Consider the following 22,770-nt stretch of genomic DNA (forward strand, 5'->3'; position numbering starts at 1 on the left):
CCTCGTCACTAACAGGAGCACGTGATGCTACCCCAGACGTCAGACGGTCTAGACTAGACCCTGCTGATGACCACCAGAGGCCTGAAGACACAGGGAGAAGCCTATACCGAGTGATGCAACGTCAGAACGAAATTACAGAGATGCTTGTAAAACAACAGAATCTGTTTCGACTCCCTCAAAGAGACATACCAGTGTTCCAAGGCGACCCACTCAAGTATAAGCCCTTCATCAGATCCTTTGAACAAGCCATTGACTCCAAAACAGAGAGCAGCAGTGATAAGTTGTACTACCTGGGACAGTACACCAGTGGTAAACCACAAGACCTGGTCAGAAGCTGTGAACACATGAGACCGGACCGGGGATACATAGAAGCCAGGAAGTTGCTGCAGGAGCACTATGGTAACGAGCTGAAGATAGCCACTGCATATATTGAAAAGGCTACCAAGTGGCCCCAGATCAGATCGGAGGACGGAGAGGCATTGAACGCATACGTTCTTTTCCTCATAGGATGTCGCAACACCATGGAGGATGTTGAATTCATGGAAGAGATGGACAATCCTACGACTATGAGAATCATCATCACTAAGCTTCCTTACAGGATGAGAGAACAATGGAGAAGAACAGCCTTTGAGATAATGGAGAGACGGAAAAGTAGAGCCAGGTTTGCAGACTTAGTGAATTTCATAGACAAACAGGCTAAAATTGCTAGGGACCCATTGTTTGGAAACATCCAGGATGTCAGCCCGACTACTGATGGAAGAGTGAAAGCCAAGCCTGTTGAATCAAAGACTCTCAGGAAAGGTGGTTCCAGGGGAAGCAGCTTTGCAACTATCGTCACTCAGGCCAAGGAAGAAAGGTCCCAGAACTCCTCTACCAAAAGGAGCAGCACAGGGACGTCTGCTGATGCCTTTCAGAAGCCATGCTTATTCTGCCAGAAGAATCATACATTGGATTTCTGCAGCGACATCAAGGCACAGCCACATAAGGACAGAATCGAATTCCTGAAGTGCAACGGCCTATGTTTTGGATGTCTCTCTCAGGGGCACCTGAGTAGAAACTGTAAGCAAAGAACAACATGCAGAGAGTGCACTCGGAAACATCCCAGTCTGCTGCATATCCATAAAGAAGAACAAGTCCCTAAGAAGAGTGAAGAAAACAATACCGACGAGACGGTTGTTTCAAGTGCTCTGGTGTCGCTAGAACCAGAGACTTGTGGACTTACTGGGGCCGGTGACAGTGATTGTATTCTTGCCATCGTACCAGTAAGGATCAAGTCTAAGAGGAGTGAGAAGGTTGTGGAGACTTACGCCTTCATGGATCCAGGTAGTTCAGCAACGTTCTGCACAGAATCACTCATGCGACAGCTGAACGTTAGAGGCAGAAGAACAGAAATCCTATTACGCACCATGGGTCATGAGAAGGCAATGCAAAGTTATATCCTGTCAGACCTAGAAGTGTGCGGACTTGAAGAGAAGGACTTCATAGACCTGCCTAATGTTTTCACACAGAGGGAGATTCCTGTTAGAATAGGGAACCTAGCCCTGCAGAAGGATGTGGATAGATGGCCTTACCTAGAAAAGGTGCGTCTCCCATACATTGAAGCAGAAATTGGCCTATTAATTGGAACCAATGCCTACAAAACTATGGAGCCATGGCAGGTGATAAACAGCAAGGATGACAGACCCTACGCCGTCAGGACAGCCCTTGGATGGGTAGTCAATGGACCGGTAAGGAGAGATGATGGCAACAAGTCGAACAAGGAGGAACGACAAAATGTCACAGTTAATCGCATCTCGATCGCAAGCATTGAAGAGCTGTTGATACAGCAGTTCAACACAGACTTCTCAGAACGCAGCTGTGAGGAAAAGACAGAGATGTCACAAGAAGACCATGGATTTGATGACAAGGTCTACACAGTTCATTGATGGCCACTATCACATTGGTTTGCCACTGAGAAGACAGACCGCGAAGATGCCGAACAATCGCTGCATAGCAGTGCAACGCGCCATCAGTCTAAAGAGAAAGCTGAACAAGAACCCCGACTTTCACGAAGACTACAAAGACTTCATGAGAAACATCATAGCGAAAGGCTATGCTGTAAAAGTGCCTGAAGAACAGTTGAACAGAGACAATGGAAGGGTCTGGTACATTCCTCATCACGGGGTGTATCACCCAAAGAAGAAAAAGATCCGTGTAGTGTTTAACTGCGCTGCCTCATTCAGAGGAACTTCACTGAGTGATCAGCTGCTTCAAGGTCCTGATCTTACTAATACCCTCATTGGCGTCTTGACTAGGTTTAGACAAGAGCTCGTTGCCATGATGGCAGACATAGAATCAATGTTCTACCAAGTCAGAATCCCTGATGAAGATGCTGATCTTCTGCGTTTCCTTTGGTGGCCAGGTGGCGACGTTAGTCAAGCGATGGTGGAATGTAGAATGGCCGTACACTTGTTTGGAGCCACATCATCTCCCAGCTGTGCAAGCTACGCTCTCAGAAAAACTGCAGAAGATGGCAAAGGCAAAGCACCATCAGAGGCCGTGGAGACAATCTTCAGAAACTTTTATGTCGATGACTGTCTGAAGTCCGTGTCAACAGAAGACGATGCCATCGCACTGTCAAGAGACCTTAGAACTCTGTGTTCGAATGGAGGATTCCACCTGACTAAGTGGATAAGCAACAGCAGAGCAGTTCTAGCTTCTATCCCAGAAAAGGAAAGAGCCACTGAAGTCAAAGATCTGGACCTGAGCCACGATGTCCTTCCTATCGAGAGAGCTCTTGGTGTACAATGGTGCATCGAGTCAGACACGTTCAACTTCAGGATAATGGTGAACGAAAGACCATCCACAAGACGAGGGATTCTCTCCGTGGTCAGTTCCATCTACGACCCTCTCGGATTCCTGGCACCACTCATTCTGCCGGTGAAGCTGATGCCACGAGAGCTGTGTAGAGACAAGAGAGGATGGGATGAAGATATCCCAGAAGGTCAAGCTCAGAGATGGCACAGATGGCTGACAGATTTGCAACAACTTTCTAGCTTCAACGTCAGTAGATGCATCAAGCCCGCGAGCTTTGGAGTTACAAGGACGGCTCAACTACATCATTTCTCGGACGCCAGTGAGGACGGCTATGGCACGGCTACTTACCTCTTGCTGACAAATCAACAGGGCCAGAAACATTGTGCCTTCCTCATGGGGAAATCCAGGGTGGCTCCGCTGAAGCAGGTCGCCATCCCGAGACTGGAATTGACGGCAGCGGTTGTTGCAGTTAAAGTTGACCAGGTGATGCGTAAAGAGTTACAGCTCCCATTAGAAGAATCTGTCTTCTGGACGGATAGCACGACGGTGCTGAAGTATATAATGAGAAGATACGCTTCAAGACCTTCGTAGCAAACAGAATCTCATCCATTAGAGAAGCTACACAACCATCTCAATGGAGGTATGTAAACACCTCATTAAACCCAGCAGATCAAGCCTCACGGGGATTGAAGGCTGAAAACTTCACGAGGAGCGAAACTTGGATACAAGGCCCAAGTTATCTGCTGGAAACAGAGAGATCATGGCCAGAAAGACCAGATATGCCAAGTCAGATTGCTGAAGACGACGTCGAAGTCAAGAGATCAGTCACAGTAAATCTCATAAATACGAAAGTGAACTTCGACACAGTGAACAAGCTTGTTAACCATTTCTCAGGATGGCACCAGTTGAGGAAAGCAGTTGCATGGTTCCTAAGGTTGAAAGAGTTGCTGCTACACCGGAGCGGTAAGAGAAAAGAGTACCGAGCCACTATCCATCAGTCTGAAAGTAACCCTGATAAGCAGAGAATGCTTCTACAGCAGTACATGCATCAGCACAAGACCACATTGGGCAAGAATTCACTGACCGTGGAGGATTTGGCCAAGGCTGAGAAGGAGATAGTTCGCTTCAGTCAAAGACAAAGATACCCAGAAGAAATCGAAGCTCTACAGCGAAATACTCCAATCAAGAAAGGTAGTCATATCGACAAGCTGGACCCTACACTGCAAGATGGAGTACTGAGGGTGGGAGGGAGACTAAACAAATCTGCTATGCCAGAGGAGGCCAAGCATCCTGCTATCCTTTCTAAGGACCTCCGGGTTGCTACCCTCATTCTTCAGCATATACACCAGAGTATTGGACACAGTGGGAGGAATCACGTGCTTGCGAAGCTAAGACAAAGATACTGGATTCCAGGAGCTAATTCCGTAATAAGAAAAATACTCTCTGAATGCATTGTTTGCAGACGGTTACATGCTAGAGCTGGGGAGCAGAAAATGGCAGACCTGCCTGAAGACCGTTTGTTACCAGACAAGCCCCCATTTACAAACGTAGGGGTGGACTATTTTGGGCCTTTCGAGGTAAAGCGAGGACGGAGCCTTGTCAAGAGATATGGTGTGCTTTTCACTTGTTTGACCATCAGAGCAGTTCATATTGAGGTGGCACACACGTTTGACACTGATTCCTGTATTAACGCCTTGCGGCGCTTTGTCTGTAGAAAAGGACAGGTGTCCATTATGCGTTCTGATAATGGCACCAATTTCGTCGGAGCGGAGAGAGAACTACGGGGAGCGATTGAAGGTTGGAATCAGCTTAAAATACAGGAAGCCATGATGCAAACAGGAATTAAGTGGATCTTCAATCCTCCGGCTGCATCCCACCACGGAGGTGTCTGGGAAAGACAGATACGCACCGTAAGAAAACTACTCAGTTCTGTACTGAAGCAGCAAGCGCTTGACGACGAGGGACTCCAAACCGTTCTGTGCGAGGTCGAAGCCATCATTAATGACCGACCGATAACTAAGACATCAGATGATCCCAATGACCTCGAAGCCCTGACTCCGAACCACCTGTTGTTGTTGAAAACACAGCCAGCCATGCCCCCGGGAGTCTTCAAAAAGGAAGATCTGTATGCCCGTCGGAAGTGGAGGCAAGTTCAGTATATGTCAGACCTTTTCTGGACCAGATGGACAAGAGAATACTTACCTCTGCTACAGGAGCATCAAAAATGGTCCAAAACAAAGAGGAACTTCATTGTCGGAGACATTGTCTTAATCGTGGATGATTCAGCCCCTAGAAATTCTTGGTTGATGGGAAAAATAATTAAGACCATGCCAGACTCCAGAGGCGTCGTTCGTCGCGTTTGTTTGCAAACCAAGACCAGTACCCTGGAAAGACCGATCACAAAGCTCTGCCTGCTACAAGAAGTAGCGTGAAAGGTTCCTGAACGAAAAAAGTGGACATTTATATTGTAAATATGTTGAACTCATTAGTTTATGACTCTTAAGAATGTTTGAGTAATTGATATGCTTCATGTGCCTAGTCAATTAGGGGCCGGAATGTAAGAGCCATAAAAGCTTAAGAAAATACTTTAAAATAGTGGCTAAATGGCATAATACAGTTAATTTACCTGACCGACTTATTGTATTAAGAAACCCCCTATTTTCTTGCTCCAGTAGTATAGTCCGACACCCCCTTCATTCTTGCCACAATGGAACAGTCCTTAAGCCACACATGGGTGCAGCCATTTTACAGTTTAAACTGCACGTGGTCGAAAGAGGCAGAAGCTGTGAGGTTTGGAGCAGTACAGTTTTTGACCATGTTCGTTTATACGTGTTTGCTTTGTAATTCCGTTTGTTAAGTGTTATAGTAAACAGTTTAAAAGACAAAGCTACGTTTGGGAACGTTTTATTTCGACACGCGTCTACTCGTTGTTAAAGGCCCCACAGCTCAGTGGCCTGCCTGTTTGGAAACTAAGAAGCGCCACTACAGATAGCTTTATAACTGATCTGAAACTGAAAGCACAGACATGTAATTTCTCTGAGCTCAAAGCATCCATGATTCGTGACCAGATTGTGTTTGGTATTCATGATAAAAAAAGTCAGGGAACGTTTGTTGAGAGAAACTGAACTAAATTTGGAAAATGCGGTGAAAATATGCCAAGCCAGCGAGCTAGCTCGAAAGCACGCACAGACTTTCAGTGAAATCACGAATGAAAAGCAATCGGAGGATGAAATTTTAAATTGTAAACGCTGTGGTTACAAACACCAGTTAAGACAATGCCCAGCATTTGGAAAAATGTGCACAAAGTGTAATGGAAAGAATCACTTTGCCAAACAATGCTTTTCAAAAGTACAAACTAAGAAAGGGCAACGAGTTAATGTAATTGAAGACACTGATTTAAGTGAGACATTTTTTGTAGGAATGGTGTCATGTGACAATATCAAAAAGGATACAGAAAATGTGCAGCCCTCAGAAATGGACAATGGCATAGTGGTTAGCACTGTTGCCTCACAGTGCCAGGGACCCGGGTTCGAATCTGGCCTCGGGCGACTGTCTGTGTGGAGTTTGCACATTCTCCCCGTGTTTGCGTGGGTTTTCTCCGGGTGCTCCGGTTTCCTCCCACAGTCCAAAGATGTGCGGGTTAGGTTGATTGGCTATGATAAATTGAACCTTAGTGTTAGGGGGATTAAATACGTGGGGTTACAGGGATAGGGTGGGATATGTGTTGGTGTAGGGGTTACGGGGATCGGGTGGGATATGTGTCGGTGCAGGCTCGATGGGCCGAAATGGCCTCTATCTGCACTGTGGGGTTTCTGTGATTCTGTGATAAATTAATGCAGTAAAAGAGGACAAATGGATGATCCCGCTGCAGGTAAATGGAGCATTAGTTACCTTGAAACTAGACACTGGGGCAAAAGCAAACTTAATCAGTATGAGTGACATTAACAATATGAAAGAAAAGCCCAAAATACAGAAAAAGTCAGTACTACTGAAGGACTATAATGGACAGAAAATAGATAGCTTAGGTGTATGCAGACTTAAAGTGACTGTCAAAGACAAAGTGCATCATCTCATGTTTTCTGTTGTGGCTGAAAGGCTTGATTCACTACTGGGTGACAAAGCTTGTGAGGACTTAGAACTGGTCAAAAGAGTCTACCGTATAAACTGTGCCATAAGCAGACCAGATGACTCGGTGGATTCTGTAGTGAATAATTTCCAGGATGTGTTCAAAGGATTTGGAGTTCTACCATTCACTTACAAGATCCAGCTAAAGCAGGATGCTCAGCCAGTGGTACATGCTCCACGAAGAGTTCCAGCACCCCTGCGTGACCGGCTCAAGAATGAACTGGACAGAATGACCACACTAGGTGTCATCAGGAAAGTCAAAGAGCCAACAGACTGGGTTAACTCCATGGTATGTGTAAAGAAAAAGAACAATGATCTAAGAATATGCATGGATCCAAAGGACTTAAATGCAAACACAAAACGTGAACACTACCAGATTCCCAAGCGAGAAGAAATCCCCAGTGAAATGTCAGGTGCCAGATACTTTACAAAGCTCGATGCCTCACAAGGATTTTGGCAACTAAAACTGGATGAAGAGAGCACCAAATACTGTACCTTCAACACACCATTTGGCAGGTATTGTTTCCTCAGAATGCCTTTCGGGATAATATCTGCATCTGAAATCTTTCATAGAGCGATGGAACACATAATTGAAGGTCTGGAAGGAGTTCGGGTCTATGTTGATGACATCATCATCTGGGGCTCCACACTGAAAGAACACAATGAGAGACTGACTAAAGTGCTACAGAGCATACGCCGGAATGGACTGAAGCTCAACAAAGCCAAGTGTCAGTTTGGCGTCCAGGAAGTCACTTTCCTAGGAGATAATCTATCTGGTAAAGGAATAAAGCCAGATATGGAAAAAGTAAACGCCATACTCAAAATGCCCCGACCCACTGACAAAAAAGGAGTGCTACGCATCATGGGGATGATAAACTTCATTGGAAAGTTCATTCCTAACTTGTCAGCCAAGACAGCCTGTCTGCGAGACCTGCTACATAAAACAAATGAGTTCGCATGGACAGAAAGACATGAACAAGAGTGGATAAACCTCAAAACAGTGCTGACAACCACACCTGTACTCACCTTCTTTGACCCAACCAAACGAATCAAAGTGTCAACGGATGCATCAAAAGATGGCCGAGGTGCGGTCTTGCTACAAGCAGAGGGTGAAGATTGGAAGCCTGTTGCCTATGCCTCCAGGTCTATGACTGATACTGAGTGTCGATATGCCCAGATTGAAAAGGAATGTCTAGGCTTGGTAGTTGGACTAGAAAAGTTTCATGGCTACATATATGGACTTCCCACCTTCACAGTTGAGACAGACCACAGCCCTCTGGTTGCCATCATAAAAAAAAACCTGAATGAGATGTCTCCAAGGATTCAACGACTCATGATGAAGCTGCAAAGATATGTCTATGAACTGATCTACACACCAGGCAAATACATAGTGTTAGCAGATGAACTATCCCGAGCACCCACAATGAGTCATGGGAGCTCTACTGAAGAAGACATGGATGTTCATGTGAGTATGGTCACTGCTGCGCTGCCCGTGTCAGACACAAAATCAAAGCAAATAGCAGAAGAAACAGTAAAAGATACAGTATTACAAACAGTGATAGAGAACATTCATCATGGTTGGCCAAAAGGTTCCTGTCCAAAATATTTTCACATAAGGTCAGAATTGAGTGTCGCAAGTGGACTATTACTAAAACAGAACAGAATAGTCATTCCACAGGCTCTACGTCAAGACATGCTCAAAAGGATTCATGAGGGACACCTCGGAATTGAAAAATGCAAAAGGAGAGCAAGAGACACTGTTTAATGGCCTGGCATAAATAAGGACATTGAGAACATGATAGGCAAATGTGAGACATGTCAGAAACACCAAAACAAACAAGCAAAGGAACCAATTATAGTAGCTGACATACCAACAGCAGCATGGCAAAAGGTTGGTATGGACCTTTTTCATTTAAATGGTAAAGACTATCTAATAGTGATTGACTACTATTCTAACTATCCTGAGATGGTGCTGCTCTCAAGCACCACAGCAAGCAGTGTCATAATGCATGTGAAATCCATCTTCGCCAGACATGGAATTCCCAGGATTGCCGTTAGCGACAATGGTCCGTGCTTCAACTGTAAGGAGTGGCAACAGTTTGCAGCACATTATGACTTTCAGCACATCACATCCAGTCCTTTGTATGCTCAGTCAAATGGTAAGGCAGAGAAAGGTGTTCAAGTTCTCAAGCAGCTACTGAAGAAAGCAACAGAAAGCAAGTCTGATCCTTATCTCACCCTGCTGAGCTACCGAGCCTCACCTTTAGACTGTGGTTCTTCACCTGCTGAACTACTAATGGGTCGCAAGTTGCGCACCACGCTACCCTGCTGTGCAAAAGAAAAGCAGAGTGAGGAACTGAGACAGAGACTTCAACTGTTAAAGCTGAAACAGAAATCATACTATGACAAGTCATCCAAAACTCTAAAACCATTGACAAAGGATGATGTTGTCAGGATTGAGGATCCAGATGCATGGAACAGGAAAGCTACAGTTCTTGAGGAAGTAGGACCAAGGTCATACACTGTGAGAACTGAGGAAGGACAGATTCTCAGGAGGAACCGCCGTTCCCTCCTAAAAACACAAGAGACTATTCAAGACCAGATTGATGACAATGCCGCAACTGCATCTTGTCATTCACCGCCCGAACAATCTCATGAAGACACATCAGACATACCCGTGTTGAGAAGATCCACACGTGAAGTAAAAGAGCCTGATAGACTTAATCTTTGAGTACAATGTAAAGCTTTGAAAATGTGTTGACTGTTTTGAAAATGTTTATGTTTATAGAGCACTAACAAAGGTGTTACTGATATTATCTTTATTGTTTTCTTGAAAGTTGATTGATATTGATTTTGTTAAACCTCAACAAAAGGGGGATGTAGTGATCAATAGCATGTCATTCTATAGTGGACACTAGGTGGAGTCGTAGAGCTGTATATAGCTGTATGTATAAGACTACACTACCCAGCTATATATTATATTAAGCTACATTACCCATGAGGCTAGGCTACCCACAAGGCAGCAGTCAAGATGGAAGCCTCTACAAGATGCTGTACAAGTCCACATGTGCTCAATAAAAGTAGCTAGCAAAAGCTAGCTGTGTTCATAATAAGAATGTCTATTTATTAATGAACATAACAGTGTGGGCCTGCTAATGGAAGCTGCCTTTTACAGTGAGAACAAGGAAAGAGTTTTGGGAGTGAGGCTGAATTGTAACATACAGAACAAGCCACTCCTGACACGTCACCAATGTTATTGCTGTATTACTGGGGAATTTATCAGCCTCACAGTCTGAGCGCTGGAATCATTTATAAAATGGCTGCCCCGGGTGTTCAGACTTCCCTGGAGCCGACACTCAGGGAGTTGATGATTTCTAAATCCATCACAATGTTGGAACGAAGAAACAATTCCAGAATCAATTAGCTGCTTTTTGTCTTCAGCATTTAATATTTCTGCCTAAAGTATTCAAAAATATCTTCAGAATACAGCATAAAAAGATCTGAACTCGCTGCTCAAACACCAGATCCACCTGAAGGTGCAGAGTCATTCAGTGCGTTCAACAGTGATCAGAGTGGACACCAAGAGGCTGAGACTCTGCTTAACTGTGTCTGTCCTACTCGGGCTTGTAATTGTGGCAACAGGAGCAGATCAACAGATGGCTGATTTCTGCCATGAAGTTTACTGCCTTGAGCCCTTAGGGACCATTTCATTCAAAGTCAGTATAGTCAGGAGCCCACTGTTTGCTGCCATGTTTGTGCCAGCTCATTTTACTTTTGTCACTGAGAGACAGAAAGACATTTTGTCAGTGCTTGATTTTGTGTCTTGTGGAAACATTTAAGTCATGTTCTACAGAGGGGGAGAAACCTGCTTTAAGAAATTATGTTAAAATCTACCTTCTGTTCCAAAAAGGATCTTTCATCTAATTGATAAAAACATTCCTGCTTGTCCATTCAATGAGAGGCTTGATACAGTCCCATCATTAAATTATCTCATCAATAATTCCCATAATTCGTGATGTGTATCAGGAAATTGAAGTTTTATTGCCTCCAAAATAATGTCTCTTTGCTTCCTGACATAATACACCAATCCGAATCTTTACTCCTTACACCAAAACATATTCCCATTTAATTTCTAGATTTTCATTTGTTTGCCTGATATAAAACTTGGGAACCAATCATTTAACCCCTTTTGATCTAATTAATTAAACCAAAACCTCCATACAAAGTACACATAATTGCCTTTGTGATCAATTGTTTCTTATAGTCTTTGTTGTTCTGATACAACATCTCCTGTCTGCCTATTTATTCCTTTAAACAGTCCCTTTAATTGCTTGTACATGGTTTATCATGTTCCCACATTCTCCTTATGTCAATTCACCTGATTTCCTTCCCAAATTGCACTTAGTAAAATCGTGTACCATTTCTCATAGCACTGGATGATGAAATTCTACAATCATACGCTTACATCAATCGGAAAGCAAAGGTACCAAGAAAAATTTAACAGAGTAGGAAAATTTGTGTGACATCAATACTTTCAAACACACTTCCTCCAATTGCCATCAAACTCAGGGGTATTTTAAGATCTCAGTTTTAACTGTTCGATTTGTTCTTGCGGTTGTTATGGGATATGGAAATTCTGTTCTATCCCGAACATTGTGCACATTTCTTTCATGACCCAGCCCACAAAGCATTGTCCATTATCACCAGCAATCGCCTCCAACTCCCGACTTCAAAAGAACTTGTTCCACAAGAATTTTCGCAGTAGTGAGCCTGGTGGTATCGCTTCGAGCTGAAACTTAAAAACCTAATACAACTTGTCTTTACATTCAGCAATTCAAGGTGGCAAATAGAAGTAAGGGGTTAATTACTTGTTCACTGTGAAAAGCCCTTGGGGGTGGGGAGGAGTCAGCCAGCACGGTGGCAGTTTCAGACGTGCTGTTTAAGTCAATAATAAAACAGCTTTGAAAAAGATCAAATTGTAACTTTGTAATTCTCCAAAGCTGCCTTTTTATCCTCTTTAAAAAATCTCTTTGTGAATTTCAACAGCGGTATATTATAAATTCGGGTCAAAATAAATCCACACCAGTGTCTTTGTATTGGCCCCGATTTTGCGGTCCATGATGACGGCGAACTGGCAGTGTTTGCCATCATTTTGCCTTTGAAACTAACTGAACTTCATGATTTAGTGCAGGCACAGCCCAATGCAGAAATCCAGAAGTTGCGGTCTGTCATTCACTGCTCCTCCACAGGCTGCGCTGTTCCCCCCCCCTGGCCCGGCCCACCACACAGAGCTGGCAATCAGTGTACTGCCCCTCCGACAGTGCAGCACTCCCTCAGTACTGCCCCGCCGACAGTGCAGCACTGCCTCCAGTATTACCCCTCCGACAGTGCAGAGCTCTCTCCAGTACTGCCCCTCCGACAGTGCAACGCTCTCTCCAGTACTGCCCATCCGACAGTGCAGCGCTCCCTCAATACTGGCCCTACAACAGTGCAGTGCTCTCTTAGTACTGGCCCTGCAACAGGACGGCGCTCCCTCAGTAATGCCCCTCTGACAGTGCAGCGCTCCCTCAGTACTGCCCCTGCAACAGTGCAGTGCTCCCTCAGTACTTGTTATTGACAGTGCAGCGCTCCCTCAGTACTGCCCCTGCAACAGTGCAGTGCTACCTCAGTACTTGTTATTGACAGTGCAGCACAGTACTGGCCCCTCCGTCAGTGCGGCGCTCCCTCAGTTCTGCCCCTCTGACAGTGCAGCACACCCTTCAGTACTGCCCCTGCAACAGTGCAATGCTCCCTCAGTACTGCCCCTCCGACAGTGCAGCGCTCCCTCAGTACCGCCCCTCCGACAATGCAGGGCTTCCTCAGTACTGCCCCTCCGGCAGTGCAGCGTTCCCTCAGTACTGGCCCTCCGACAGTGCAGTGCTCCCACAGTACTGCCCCTCCGACAGTGCAGCGCTCCCTCAATACTGCCCCTCCGACAGTGCAGCGCTTCCTCAGTACTGGCCCTGCAACAGTGCAGCGCTGTCTCAGTACTGGCCCTGCAACAGTGCAGTTCTCCCTCAGTAGTGCCCCTCCGACAGTGCGGCGCTCCCTCAGTACTGCCCCTCCGACAGTGTGGCGCTCCCTCAGTAATGCCCCTCCGACAGTGCGGCGCTCCCTCAGTACTGCCCCTCCGACAGTGTGGCGCTCCCTCAGTACTGCCCCTCCGACAGTGCGGCGCTCCCTCAGTACTGCCCCTCCGACAGTGCGGCGCTCCCTCAGTACTGCCCCTCCGACAGTGCGGCGCTCCCTCAGTACTGCCCCGCCGACAGTGCGGCGCCCCCTCAGTACTGCCCCTCCGACAGTGCGGCGCTCCCTCAATACTGCCCCTCCGACAGTGCAGCGCAGTACTGGCCCCTCCACCAGTGCGGCGCTCCCTCATTACTGCCCCACTGACAGTGCGGCGCTCCCTCAGTACTGCCCCTCCGACAGTGTGGCGCTCCCTCAGTAATGCCCCTCCGACAGTGCGGCGCTCCCTCAGTACTGCCCCTCCGACAGTGTGGCGCTCCCTCAGTACTGCCCCTCCGACAGTGCGGTGCTCCCTCAGTACTGCCCCTCCGACAGTGCGGCGCTCCCTCAGTACTGCCCCTCCGACAGTGCGGCGCTCCCTCAGTACTGCCCCTCCGACAGTGTGGCGCTCCCTCAGTAATGCCCCTCCGACAGTGCGGCGCTCCCTCAGTACTGCCCCTCCGACAGTGTGGCGCTCCCTCAGTACTGCCCCTCCGACAGTGCGGCGCTCCCTCAGTACTGCCCCTCCGACAGTGCGGCGCTCCCTCAGTACTGCCCCTCCGACAGTGCGGCGCTCTCTCAGTACTGCCCCTCCGACAGTGCGGCGCTCCCTCAGCACTGCCCCGCCGACAGTGCGGCGCCCCCTCAGTACTGCCCCTCCGACAGTGCGGCGCCCCCTCAATACTGCCCCTCCGACAGTGCAGCACAGTACTGGCCCCTCCACCAGTGCGGCGCTCCCTCATTACTGCCCCACTGACAGTGCGGCGCTCCCTCAGTACTGGCCCCTCCACCAGTGCGGCGATCCCTCAGTACTACCCCTCCGACAGTGCGGCGCTCCCTCAGTACTGCCCCTCCGACAGTGCGGCGCTCCCTCAGTACTGCCCCTCCGACAGTGCGGCGCTCTCTCAGTACTGCCCCTCCGACAGTGCGGCGCTCCCTCAGTACTGCCCCGCCAACAGTGCGGCGCCCCCTCAGTACTGCCCCTCCGACAGTGCGGCGCTCCCTCAATACTGCCCCTCCGACAGTGCAGCACAGTACTGGCCCCTCCACCAGTGCGGCGCTCCCTCATTACTGCCCCACTGACAGTGCGGCGCTCCCTCAGTACTGGCCCCTCCACCAGTGCGGCGATCCCTCAGTACTACCCCTCCGACAGTGCAGCGATCCCTCAGTACTGCCCCTCCGACAGTACTGCCCCTCCAACAGTGCAGCGATCCCTCAGTACTGGCCCCTCCACCAGTGCGGCGATCCCTCAGTACTACCCCTCCGAGAGTGCAGCGATCCCTCAGTACTGCCCCTCCGACAGTACTGCCCCTCCAACAGTGCAGCGATCCCTCAGTACTGCCCCTCCGACAGTGCAGCAATGAACAGGTTAAATGTGAACTAATGTGGTAGGTTGGGGTTAGAGTAACACTTTTGGGGGGAAGGGAATTTACTTGCACCTTAAGCACATTTTGCAAAGATAATAAGACGTATTATATCTGCGAGGGCTTGTATCAATGAGCTGTGTTATATTTTTACCCTGTCTCAGTCATGTGTTCTATAACTCCATCACATTTTCTGTATTTCAACTAAAGAGAAACAGCAAGAGAGGGAGAGAAAGAGAGGGGGAGAGAGAATGAGAGACAGTACTGAAGGGCAGTACAGTTGCCACGATTACCCTCCCATGGGCGTATGATCATTTTTAGAAAGTGCAATCTAGGTCACGGAACACTTTCCAGCAATGCTACAGGAGACCTGCTGGTATTTTCAGATGGTCTTTCTTGGCTCATCACTAAGTGATATTGCATTCTTCTGCATAGTTTCTTATCTCTCATAACTTCCTTATTATCTCAGCACATTTTTCATTGCTTTGTTTTTTGAGTGCTGTATATTTTGCATTTCAGGTTTTACAGAAGTCGGCAACAAGATGGAGATTAATGAGGAAGAGTTTTCCGCAAGAATGACAAAGTATTTACAGCACAGAAACAAGCCATTCGGCCCGTCAGCTCCATGGCGGTGTTTATGCTCCACACCAGCCTGCTCCCACCCTTCTTCATCTCACCCCGTCAACATATCCTTCGATTCCTTTCTCCCTCATGTGCTTATCTAGCTTCCCCTTAAATGTATCTCTGCTATTCACCTCAACCACTCCCTGTGGTAGTGAGTTCCACATTCTCACCACTCTCTGGGTAAAGAAGTGTTAGCGGATTTCCCTGTGGTTACCATCGCAACAAAGATTGCCCTTCAGTACTCTCTCCCTCCTTCTATCTTTATCCCTCAATCTCCCTCAAGTAAATTCCCTCCCCAAAAAAGTGTTATTGTCACCCCAACCCATGCCCGTTCATTGCTGCACTGGCAGAGGGGCGGCACTGAGGGAGCGCTGCACTGGCGGAGGGGCGGCACTGAGGGAGCGCTGCACTGGCGGAGGGGCGGCACTGAGGGAGCGCTGCACTGGCGGAGGAGCGGCACTGAGGGAGCGCTGCACTGGCGGAGGGGCGGCACTGAGGGAGCGCTGCACTGGCGGAGGGGCGGCACTGAGGGAGCGCTGCACTGGTGGAGGGGCGGCACTGAGGGAGCGCTGCACTGTCGGAGGGGCGGCACTGAGGGAGCGCTGCACTGTCGGAGGGGCGGAACTGAGGGAGCGATGCACTGTCGGAGGGGCGGCACTGAGGGAGCGATGCACTGTCGGAGGGGCGGCACTGAGGGAGGGCTGCACTGTCGGAGGGGCGGCACTGAGGGAGTGATGCACTGTCGGAGGGGCGGCGCTGAGGGAGTGATGCACTGTCGGAGGGGCGGCGCTGAGGGAGGGCTGCACTGTCGGAGGGGCGGCGCTGAGGGAGTGATGCACTGTCGGAGGGGCGGCGCTGAGGGAGTGATGCACTGTCGGAGGGGCGGCGCTGAGGGAGTGATGCACTGTCGGAGGGGCGGCGCTGAGGGAGTGATGCACTGTCGGAGGGGCGGCGCTGAGGGAGTGATGCACTGTCGGAGGGGCGGCGCTGAGGGAGGGCTGCACTGTCGGAGGGGCGGCGCTGAGGGAGCGCTGCACTGGCGGAGGGGCGGCGCTGAGGGAGCGCTGCACTGGCGGAGGGGCGGCGCTGAGGGAGCGCTGCACTGTCGGAGGGGCGGCACTGAGGGAGCGCTGCACTGTCGGAGGGGCGGTACTGAGGGAGCGCTGCACTGTCGGAGGGGCGGTACTGAGGGAGCGCAGCACTGTCGGAGGGGCGGTACTGAGGGAGCGCAGCACTGTCGGAGGGGCGGTACTGAGGGAGCGCCGCACTGTCGGAGGGGCGGTACTGAGGGAGCGCCGCACTGTCGGAGGGGCGGTACTGAGGGAGCGCCGCACTGTCGGAGGGGCAGTACTGAGGGAGCGCCGCACTGTCGGAGGGGCAGTACTGAGGGAGCGCCGCACTGTCGGAGGGGCAGTACTGAGGGATTGCTGCACTGTCGGAGGGGCAGCACTGGAGGGTGTGCTGCACTGTCGGAGGGGCAGCACTGGAGGGTGTGCTGCACTGTCGGAGGGGCAGTACTGAGGGATTGCTGCACTGTCGGAGGGGCAGTACTGGAGGGTGTGCTGCACTGTCGGAGGGTCAGCACTGATGAGCGCTGCACTGTCGGATGGTCAGTACTGAGGGATTGCTGCACTGTCGGAGGGGCAGTACTGGAGGGTGTGCTGCACTGTCGGAGGGTCAGTACTGAGGGAGCGCTGCACTGTCGGAGGGGCAGTGCACGGAACGCCGCACTGTCGACGGGGCAGTACTGAGGGAACGCTGCACTGTTGGAGGGGCAGTACTGAGGGAGCGCTGCACAGTCGGCAGGGCAGTACTGAGGGGGGGAGGGGGAGGGGGGAGCGGAGGGGGAGGAGGGGGGGAGGGGGTGGGGGTGGAGGAGGGGAGGGGGGGTGGGGTGAGGGGGTGAGGGGGAGGGGAGGGAGGAGAGCGGTGGGGAGGGAGAGAGCGGGGCGGGGGGGGAAAGCGGGACCGGTGGGGAGAGCCGGGGGGGGAGCTGGGGGGAGAGCAGGGGGAGAGTGGGGTGGGGGGGAGAGTGGGGTGGGGGGGAGAGCGGGGGGGGAGAGTGGGGCGGGGGGAGAGCAGGGGTGAGAGTGGGGCGGGGGGAGAGCGGGGGTGAGAGTGGGGCGGGGGGGTGAGCGGGGGGGGTGAGCGGGGGAGGGAGAGCGGGGGAGAGAGTGGGGGGCAGGGCGGGAGGCAGAGCGGGGGCAGAGCGGGGGGCAGAGCAGGGGGAGAGCGGGGGGCAGAGCAGGGAGAGAGCGGGGGCAGAGCGCGGGGGGCAGAGCAGGGGGAGAGCGGGGGGCAGAGCTGCGAGAGAGCGGGGGGCAGAGCGGGGGAGTGAGCGGGGGAGGGAGAGCGGGGGGCAGAGCGGGGGAGTGAGCGGGTGAGGGAGAGCGGGGGAGAGAGCAGGGGGCAGAGCAGGGGGAGAGCGGGGGGCAGAGCGGGGGAGTGAGCGGGGGAGGGAGAGCGGGGGAGAGAGCAGGGGGCAGAGCAGGGGGAGAGCGGGGGTGAGAGCGGGGGAGTGAGCGGGGGAGGGAGAGCGGGGGAGAGAGCGGGGGCAGAGCGGGGGAGGGAGAGCGAGGGAGAGAGTGGGAGCAGGGCGGGGGCAGAGCGGGGGAGAGAGCGGGGGGCAGAGCGGGGGAGGGAGAGCGGGGGGAGAGTGGGGGCAGGGCGGGGGGCAGAGCGGGGGAGTGAGCGGGGGAGGGAGAGCGGGGGAGAGAGTGGGGGCAGGGCGGGGGGCAGAGCGGGGGAGGGAGAGCGGAGGAGAGAGTGGGGGGGAGAGAGCGGGGGGGAGAGCGGGGGAGAGAGCGGGGAGCAGAGCGGGGGAGGGAGAGCGGGGGAGAGAGCGGGGGCAGAGCGGGGAGCAGAGCGGGGGAGGGAGAGCGGGGGAGAGAGTGGGGGGCAGAGCAGGGAGAGCGCAGGGAGGGAGAGCGGGGGAGTGAGCGGGGGAGGGAGAGCGGGGGAGAGCGGAGGGCAGAGCGGGGGAGGGAGAGCGGGGGAGAGAGTGGGGGGCAGGGCGGGGGCAGAGTGGGGGGAGAGCGCGGGGGGAGTGAGAACGAGAGCAAAAAAAAACCAAGGAGTGACATCACAGGATAGCAGGTAGGTGATTGGTTGGTGAGTCTGACAGTGTTGTTTCATTCTCAAAGCTAGTGCAGTGGTTTAAATTAAGAGCTGGGGAACTATCACTATTACGTTAATAAACAATAACTTAACTAGATAAACTAATTAATTAATATAACTATAAATAATCATTTGATTAAAAACTTTAACTAATTAAATAAGCAAATAAAATAATAAAGTCCAGAGATGGCAGGGACTGAGGGTCAGGACTGTAGTATGTGGGAGTTTGTGGACAGCGAGACTGTCTCGGATTCCCACATCGGCAGGAAATGTCTCTGCCTTCAGTCACTCCGGCTCAGAGTCATTGAGCTGGAGTGCGCGTTAGAGACACTCCGAAACTTAAGGGAGGGGGAGGAATTTCTGGACAGTTTTATCCCGAATACAGTCACACCTCAGAGGAAAGCACAGGTTCAGGAAGGGGAGGGTGTGACTGTTTGGGAGACGGGTAGTGCGGACTTAGGAGAGGTTGAGAAGGAGGTCCGGCAGACGCTGGTCCTGTCCAACAGGTACGATGTACTCGCTACCTGTGAGGACAAGGAGAAAGACTGCGGGGAGGAGAGCCACAATGCAGACCAAGGCACCGTGGCTCAGAAGGCTGTCCAAGGGGGGGAAGAGCAGAATGGAAATGTGGTAGTGATAGGGGATTCTATAATAAGGGGGATAGATAGCCTCCTCTGCAGCCAAGAACAAGAATCCCGATTGGTGTGCTGCCTACCCAGTGCCAGGGTAAGGGATATCTCACAGCAGCTGAAGAGGAACTTGGAAAGGGAGGAAGTAAATCCAGTTGTCGTGGTCCATGTCTGAACAAACGACATAGGTAGGAACAGGGAGGAGGTCCTGCTGAGGGAGTATCAGGAGTTAGGAGCAAAATTAAAAAGCAGGACCTCGAGGGTAATAATCTCTGGATTACTGCCCGAGCCACGTGCAAATTGGCATAGAAACAGACAGATCAGGAGAATTAACACATGGCTAAAGGGCTGGTGTGGGAAAGAGGGGTTCCTTTTCATGGGACAGGAAGGAGCTGTACCGATGGGACCGGCTCCACCTGAACCGGGGTGGGACCCGTGTCCTAGCGGAAATGGGAAATAGGGAGGTGACAAAGGCTTTAAACTAGTAAGAAGGGGGGAGGGATCGACAAGAAATGAAACCAGCCTAAATATAAACAAGGAAAGGAGAGCATAGGAAAGAGTAAAGAAAGGGAGGACATTGATGGCTAGGGAATAAATAGAGTTAAAAAACAGGAGTTTAAAAAGACGGTTAAAAATAAAGTGAGAGGAACTACTATTAAAAATGAGTTAAACTGTCTGTACAACAATGCACACAGTGTCCATAATAAAACAGGGGAGCTGGAGGCAATCATGCGTTGTGAGGAACCAGACATAGTAGGGATTACTGAGACATGTTAAATTCAGCGCGAGTTTAGCGGCGGCGGTAACCGGTACCACCCCACTCCGCTGCACAGGCGATGACGATGTCATCACCGTGCTCAGCGCCCAGTTTTCACCCCGCCTGCAAATTTGGCCGCACGTCCCCTGAATCTGTGCTGGACGATGACAGCAACCGACTTAAGGGGCAGGAACGGACAACAGGAGGCGCGTGGGGCGGTTAGTAAAGGGGAGGTGGCGAGGGGGGAAAAATAAAATCGGCCGACTTGCTTGTTGTGGCTCGTTGCGTCTTTGAGCGCGGGGTCCATGCCGCGATCTGGCAGCCCAGCACTTCACTTGTGTGCCGGGCTGCTGGCACGGCACCCCGCTCCCCGGTGGTCCAGGTAGGGCCCCACAGAGTTGTGGGCTTGGGCCCTCCCCTTTAATGAGGGGAACAGCCCTTCCAATACACAGCACGACGTGGCCCAGTGCAAAGCGCTGCAGAACGCACTGCCCCGATATTCGGGGTTAGTGCTCTAAGAAGGAAGTGGAGCGTTTGAATTAGCGCTCCACCTCCCTCTTGGGGCGCTAAAACTGAAGTTAGTGATCGCCGGTGCTATTTTTGCGCCGGGCACTAAATTTAGCGCCCAGGCAATGTTGGTTGCTGACGAACTTTTCCCCCATGGACTTTCAAAAGGCATTTGATGAAGTATCACATAATAGACTTATTCAGAAAATAGAAGGATATGGTATCAAAGGGACAGTGGTAACTTGATACATTATTGGCTAAGGGATAGGAGGCAGAGAGTAGTGGTGAACCAATGTTTTTCTGACTGGAGGGAAGTGTGCAGTGGGGGTCTCAAGGGGTCAGTATTAGGACTATTGCTTTTTTGTTATATATAAATGACCTGGACTTGAGTATAGGGAGCACAATTTCGAAGTTTGCGGACTATACAAAACTTGGCAACGTAGTAAATAGTGAGCAGGGTAGTAGCAGATTTCAGGAGGACATAGACAGACTGGTGAAATGGGCAGATACATGGCAGCTGCAATTTACTGCAGATAAGTGTGAAGTGATGAACTTTGGAAGGAACAACATGGAGAGGCAGTATAATCTAAATGGTACTATTTTAAGGGGGTGCAAGAACAGAGGGACCTGGGGGTACATATTCACAAATCCTTGAAGGTGGCAGGGCAAGTTGATAAGACAGTTAAGAAAGTGTATGAGATACATGGCTTTGTAAATAGGGCTATTGGATACAAAAACAAGGGAGTCATGCTAAACCTTTACAAATCATTGGTTAGGCCTCAGCTGGAATATTGTGTCCAATTCTGGGCACCGCACTTTAGGAAGGATGTCAAGGCCTTGGAGAGGGTAGAGACGAGGTTTATCAGGATGATACCAGGGATGAGGGACTTCAGTTATGTGGAGAGATTGAAGAAGCTGGGGTTGTTCTCCTTAGAGCTGAGAAGGTTGAGGTGAGAGCGAATAGAGGTATTCCAAATTGAGGTGTTCTGATAGATCAAGTAGGGAGAAATTGTTTCCTCTGGCAAGTGGGTGGGCAACCAGAGGTCATAGCTTTCATATAATTGGTAAAAGAACCAGAGGGGAAATGAGAACTTTCTTCACACAGAGAAGGTCTGTTAAGGTCTGAACGCGTTACCTGAAAGGGAATCAGATTCCATAAGAATTTTCAAAAGGCAATTAGACATGTACTTGAAGGCGACTAATTTGCAGAGTTATGGCGGAAAAGTTGGGGTGTGGGATTAATTGGACAGCTCTTCAAAGAGCCGGCACGGACATGATGGGCCGAATGGCTTCCTTCTGTAAAGTATGTGTCTATACTTAATCCAATAATGAAGAGACAGCTTGGAAGATTCAACGTAGGTCTTTACTTAATACCAACAGGCGGGAACTGAGGGGAGATCAGTACCCACAGTACTATTTATACCCCTATGGCCAGGAGTGGTACTATGGTATCACTACGCCCTACAAAGTAGTGCTGCCCTGGCCATAGGTTTAAAGTAACATACCTATTACATACACAACATTCCTCCCCTTTTAATTAAAACGTAATTGTGCAATTAAGTCAATAGATGCCCCATAACTAGGGCGAATAACATTTGGTAACACAATATACATAACATATTTACATCAAGAGTTGTCTACTTATCTATCTATATATATAAAGCGGCTCTTCTGTCTGTCCCGATGTCTGTCCTGATGTCTGTCTGTCCTGATATCTGTCTGTCCGTTCTCTATACGTTTGAAAGTTACAGAGCGTACCGACGCGCGCGTTGCCTCAAAAGAAAGCTTGCGATTCCGGACCGGTCATAGGCGTATTTACGTTTCTGCCGGACAAAAATCCTGCCCGCGGTATCCCAAAAACATTCAGCGTTCCGCTCATTAGCATCTCATTAGCGACCGTGTGACGTCGAGGTCCACCAATCGGACGGCGGGTTCCTTCCTACAGTTGAGTGTCGAGTGACTCGACGATTGGCCAATCCTACGCTTCGGTGACCTGACCGGTCGACCAATCGGTGCGTGTGTGGGCGGGCCTTATCCTTCTGAACCGAGGTGAGTGGCCGCCATCTTGATTTTTCACAATTTTTTCCCCCACACTTTCTGTGTGTTAGGGAACTAAGGTAAATATTTAATGATGTGTTGGGGGGGGAGAGCCTCGGGAAATCACGGGGGGGGGAGAGCCTCGGGAAATCGCGGGGGGGGGAGCCTCGGGAAATTGCGCGGGAGGGAGAGCCTCGGGAAATCGCGGGGGGTGAGAGCCTCGGGAAATCGCGGGGGGGAGAGCCTCGGGAAATCGCGGGGGGGGAGAGCCTCGGGAAATCGCGGGGGGGGAGAGCCTCGGGAAATCGCGGGGGGGGGAGAGCCTCGGGAAATCGCGGGGCAGGGGGAGGGGCCAGAGAGAGGGACAGAGGGGAGTGGGGGAGCGGGGGCGTGGGGGAGGGGAGGGGTGGGGGTGGGCGAGGGGAGGGAGGGAGAGGAGGGGAGGGGAGGGAGAGGAGGGAGAGAGGGGAGGGGAGGGAGGGATAGGACAGGGAGAGGACATGACAGGGAGAGGGGGGACACACAGGGGCAGGGAGACCAAGCGCCCCAA

At 50.8% G+C, this 22,770-nt stretch overlaps 1 protein-coding gene across 1 annotated transcript in view; it reads left to right on the plus strand.

Moving 5' to 3' along the window:
* LOC147097544 (uncharacterized) overlaps positions 1 to 22,770 on the plus strand; it is a 51,671-nt gene that overhangs the window by 17,696 nt on the left and 11,205 nt on the right. Inside the window, exons 2-3 of the mRNA XM_085971396.1 lie at positions 13,048 to 13,244; positions 13,439 to 13,893. Of these exons, the coding sequence (XP_085827522.1) occupies positions 13,048 to 13,244; positions 13,439 to 13,893 (652 nt within the window). The remainder of the gene's footprint in view (positions 1 to 13,047; positions 13,245 to 13,438; positions 13,894 to 22,770) is intronic.

The sequence above is a fragment of the Somniosus microcephalus genome, chromosome 31 (genome assembly GCF_052327205.1).
Source record: "Somniosus microcephalus isolate GS21.2 chromosome 31, FLI_Smic_1.0, whole genome shotgun sequence".
Classification (NCBI taxonomy): Eukaryota; Metazoa; Chordata; class Chondrichthyes; order Squaliformes; family Somniosidae; genus Somniosus; species Somniosus microcephalus.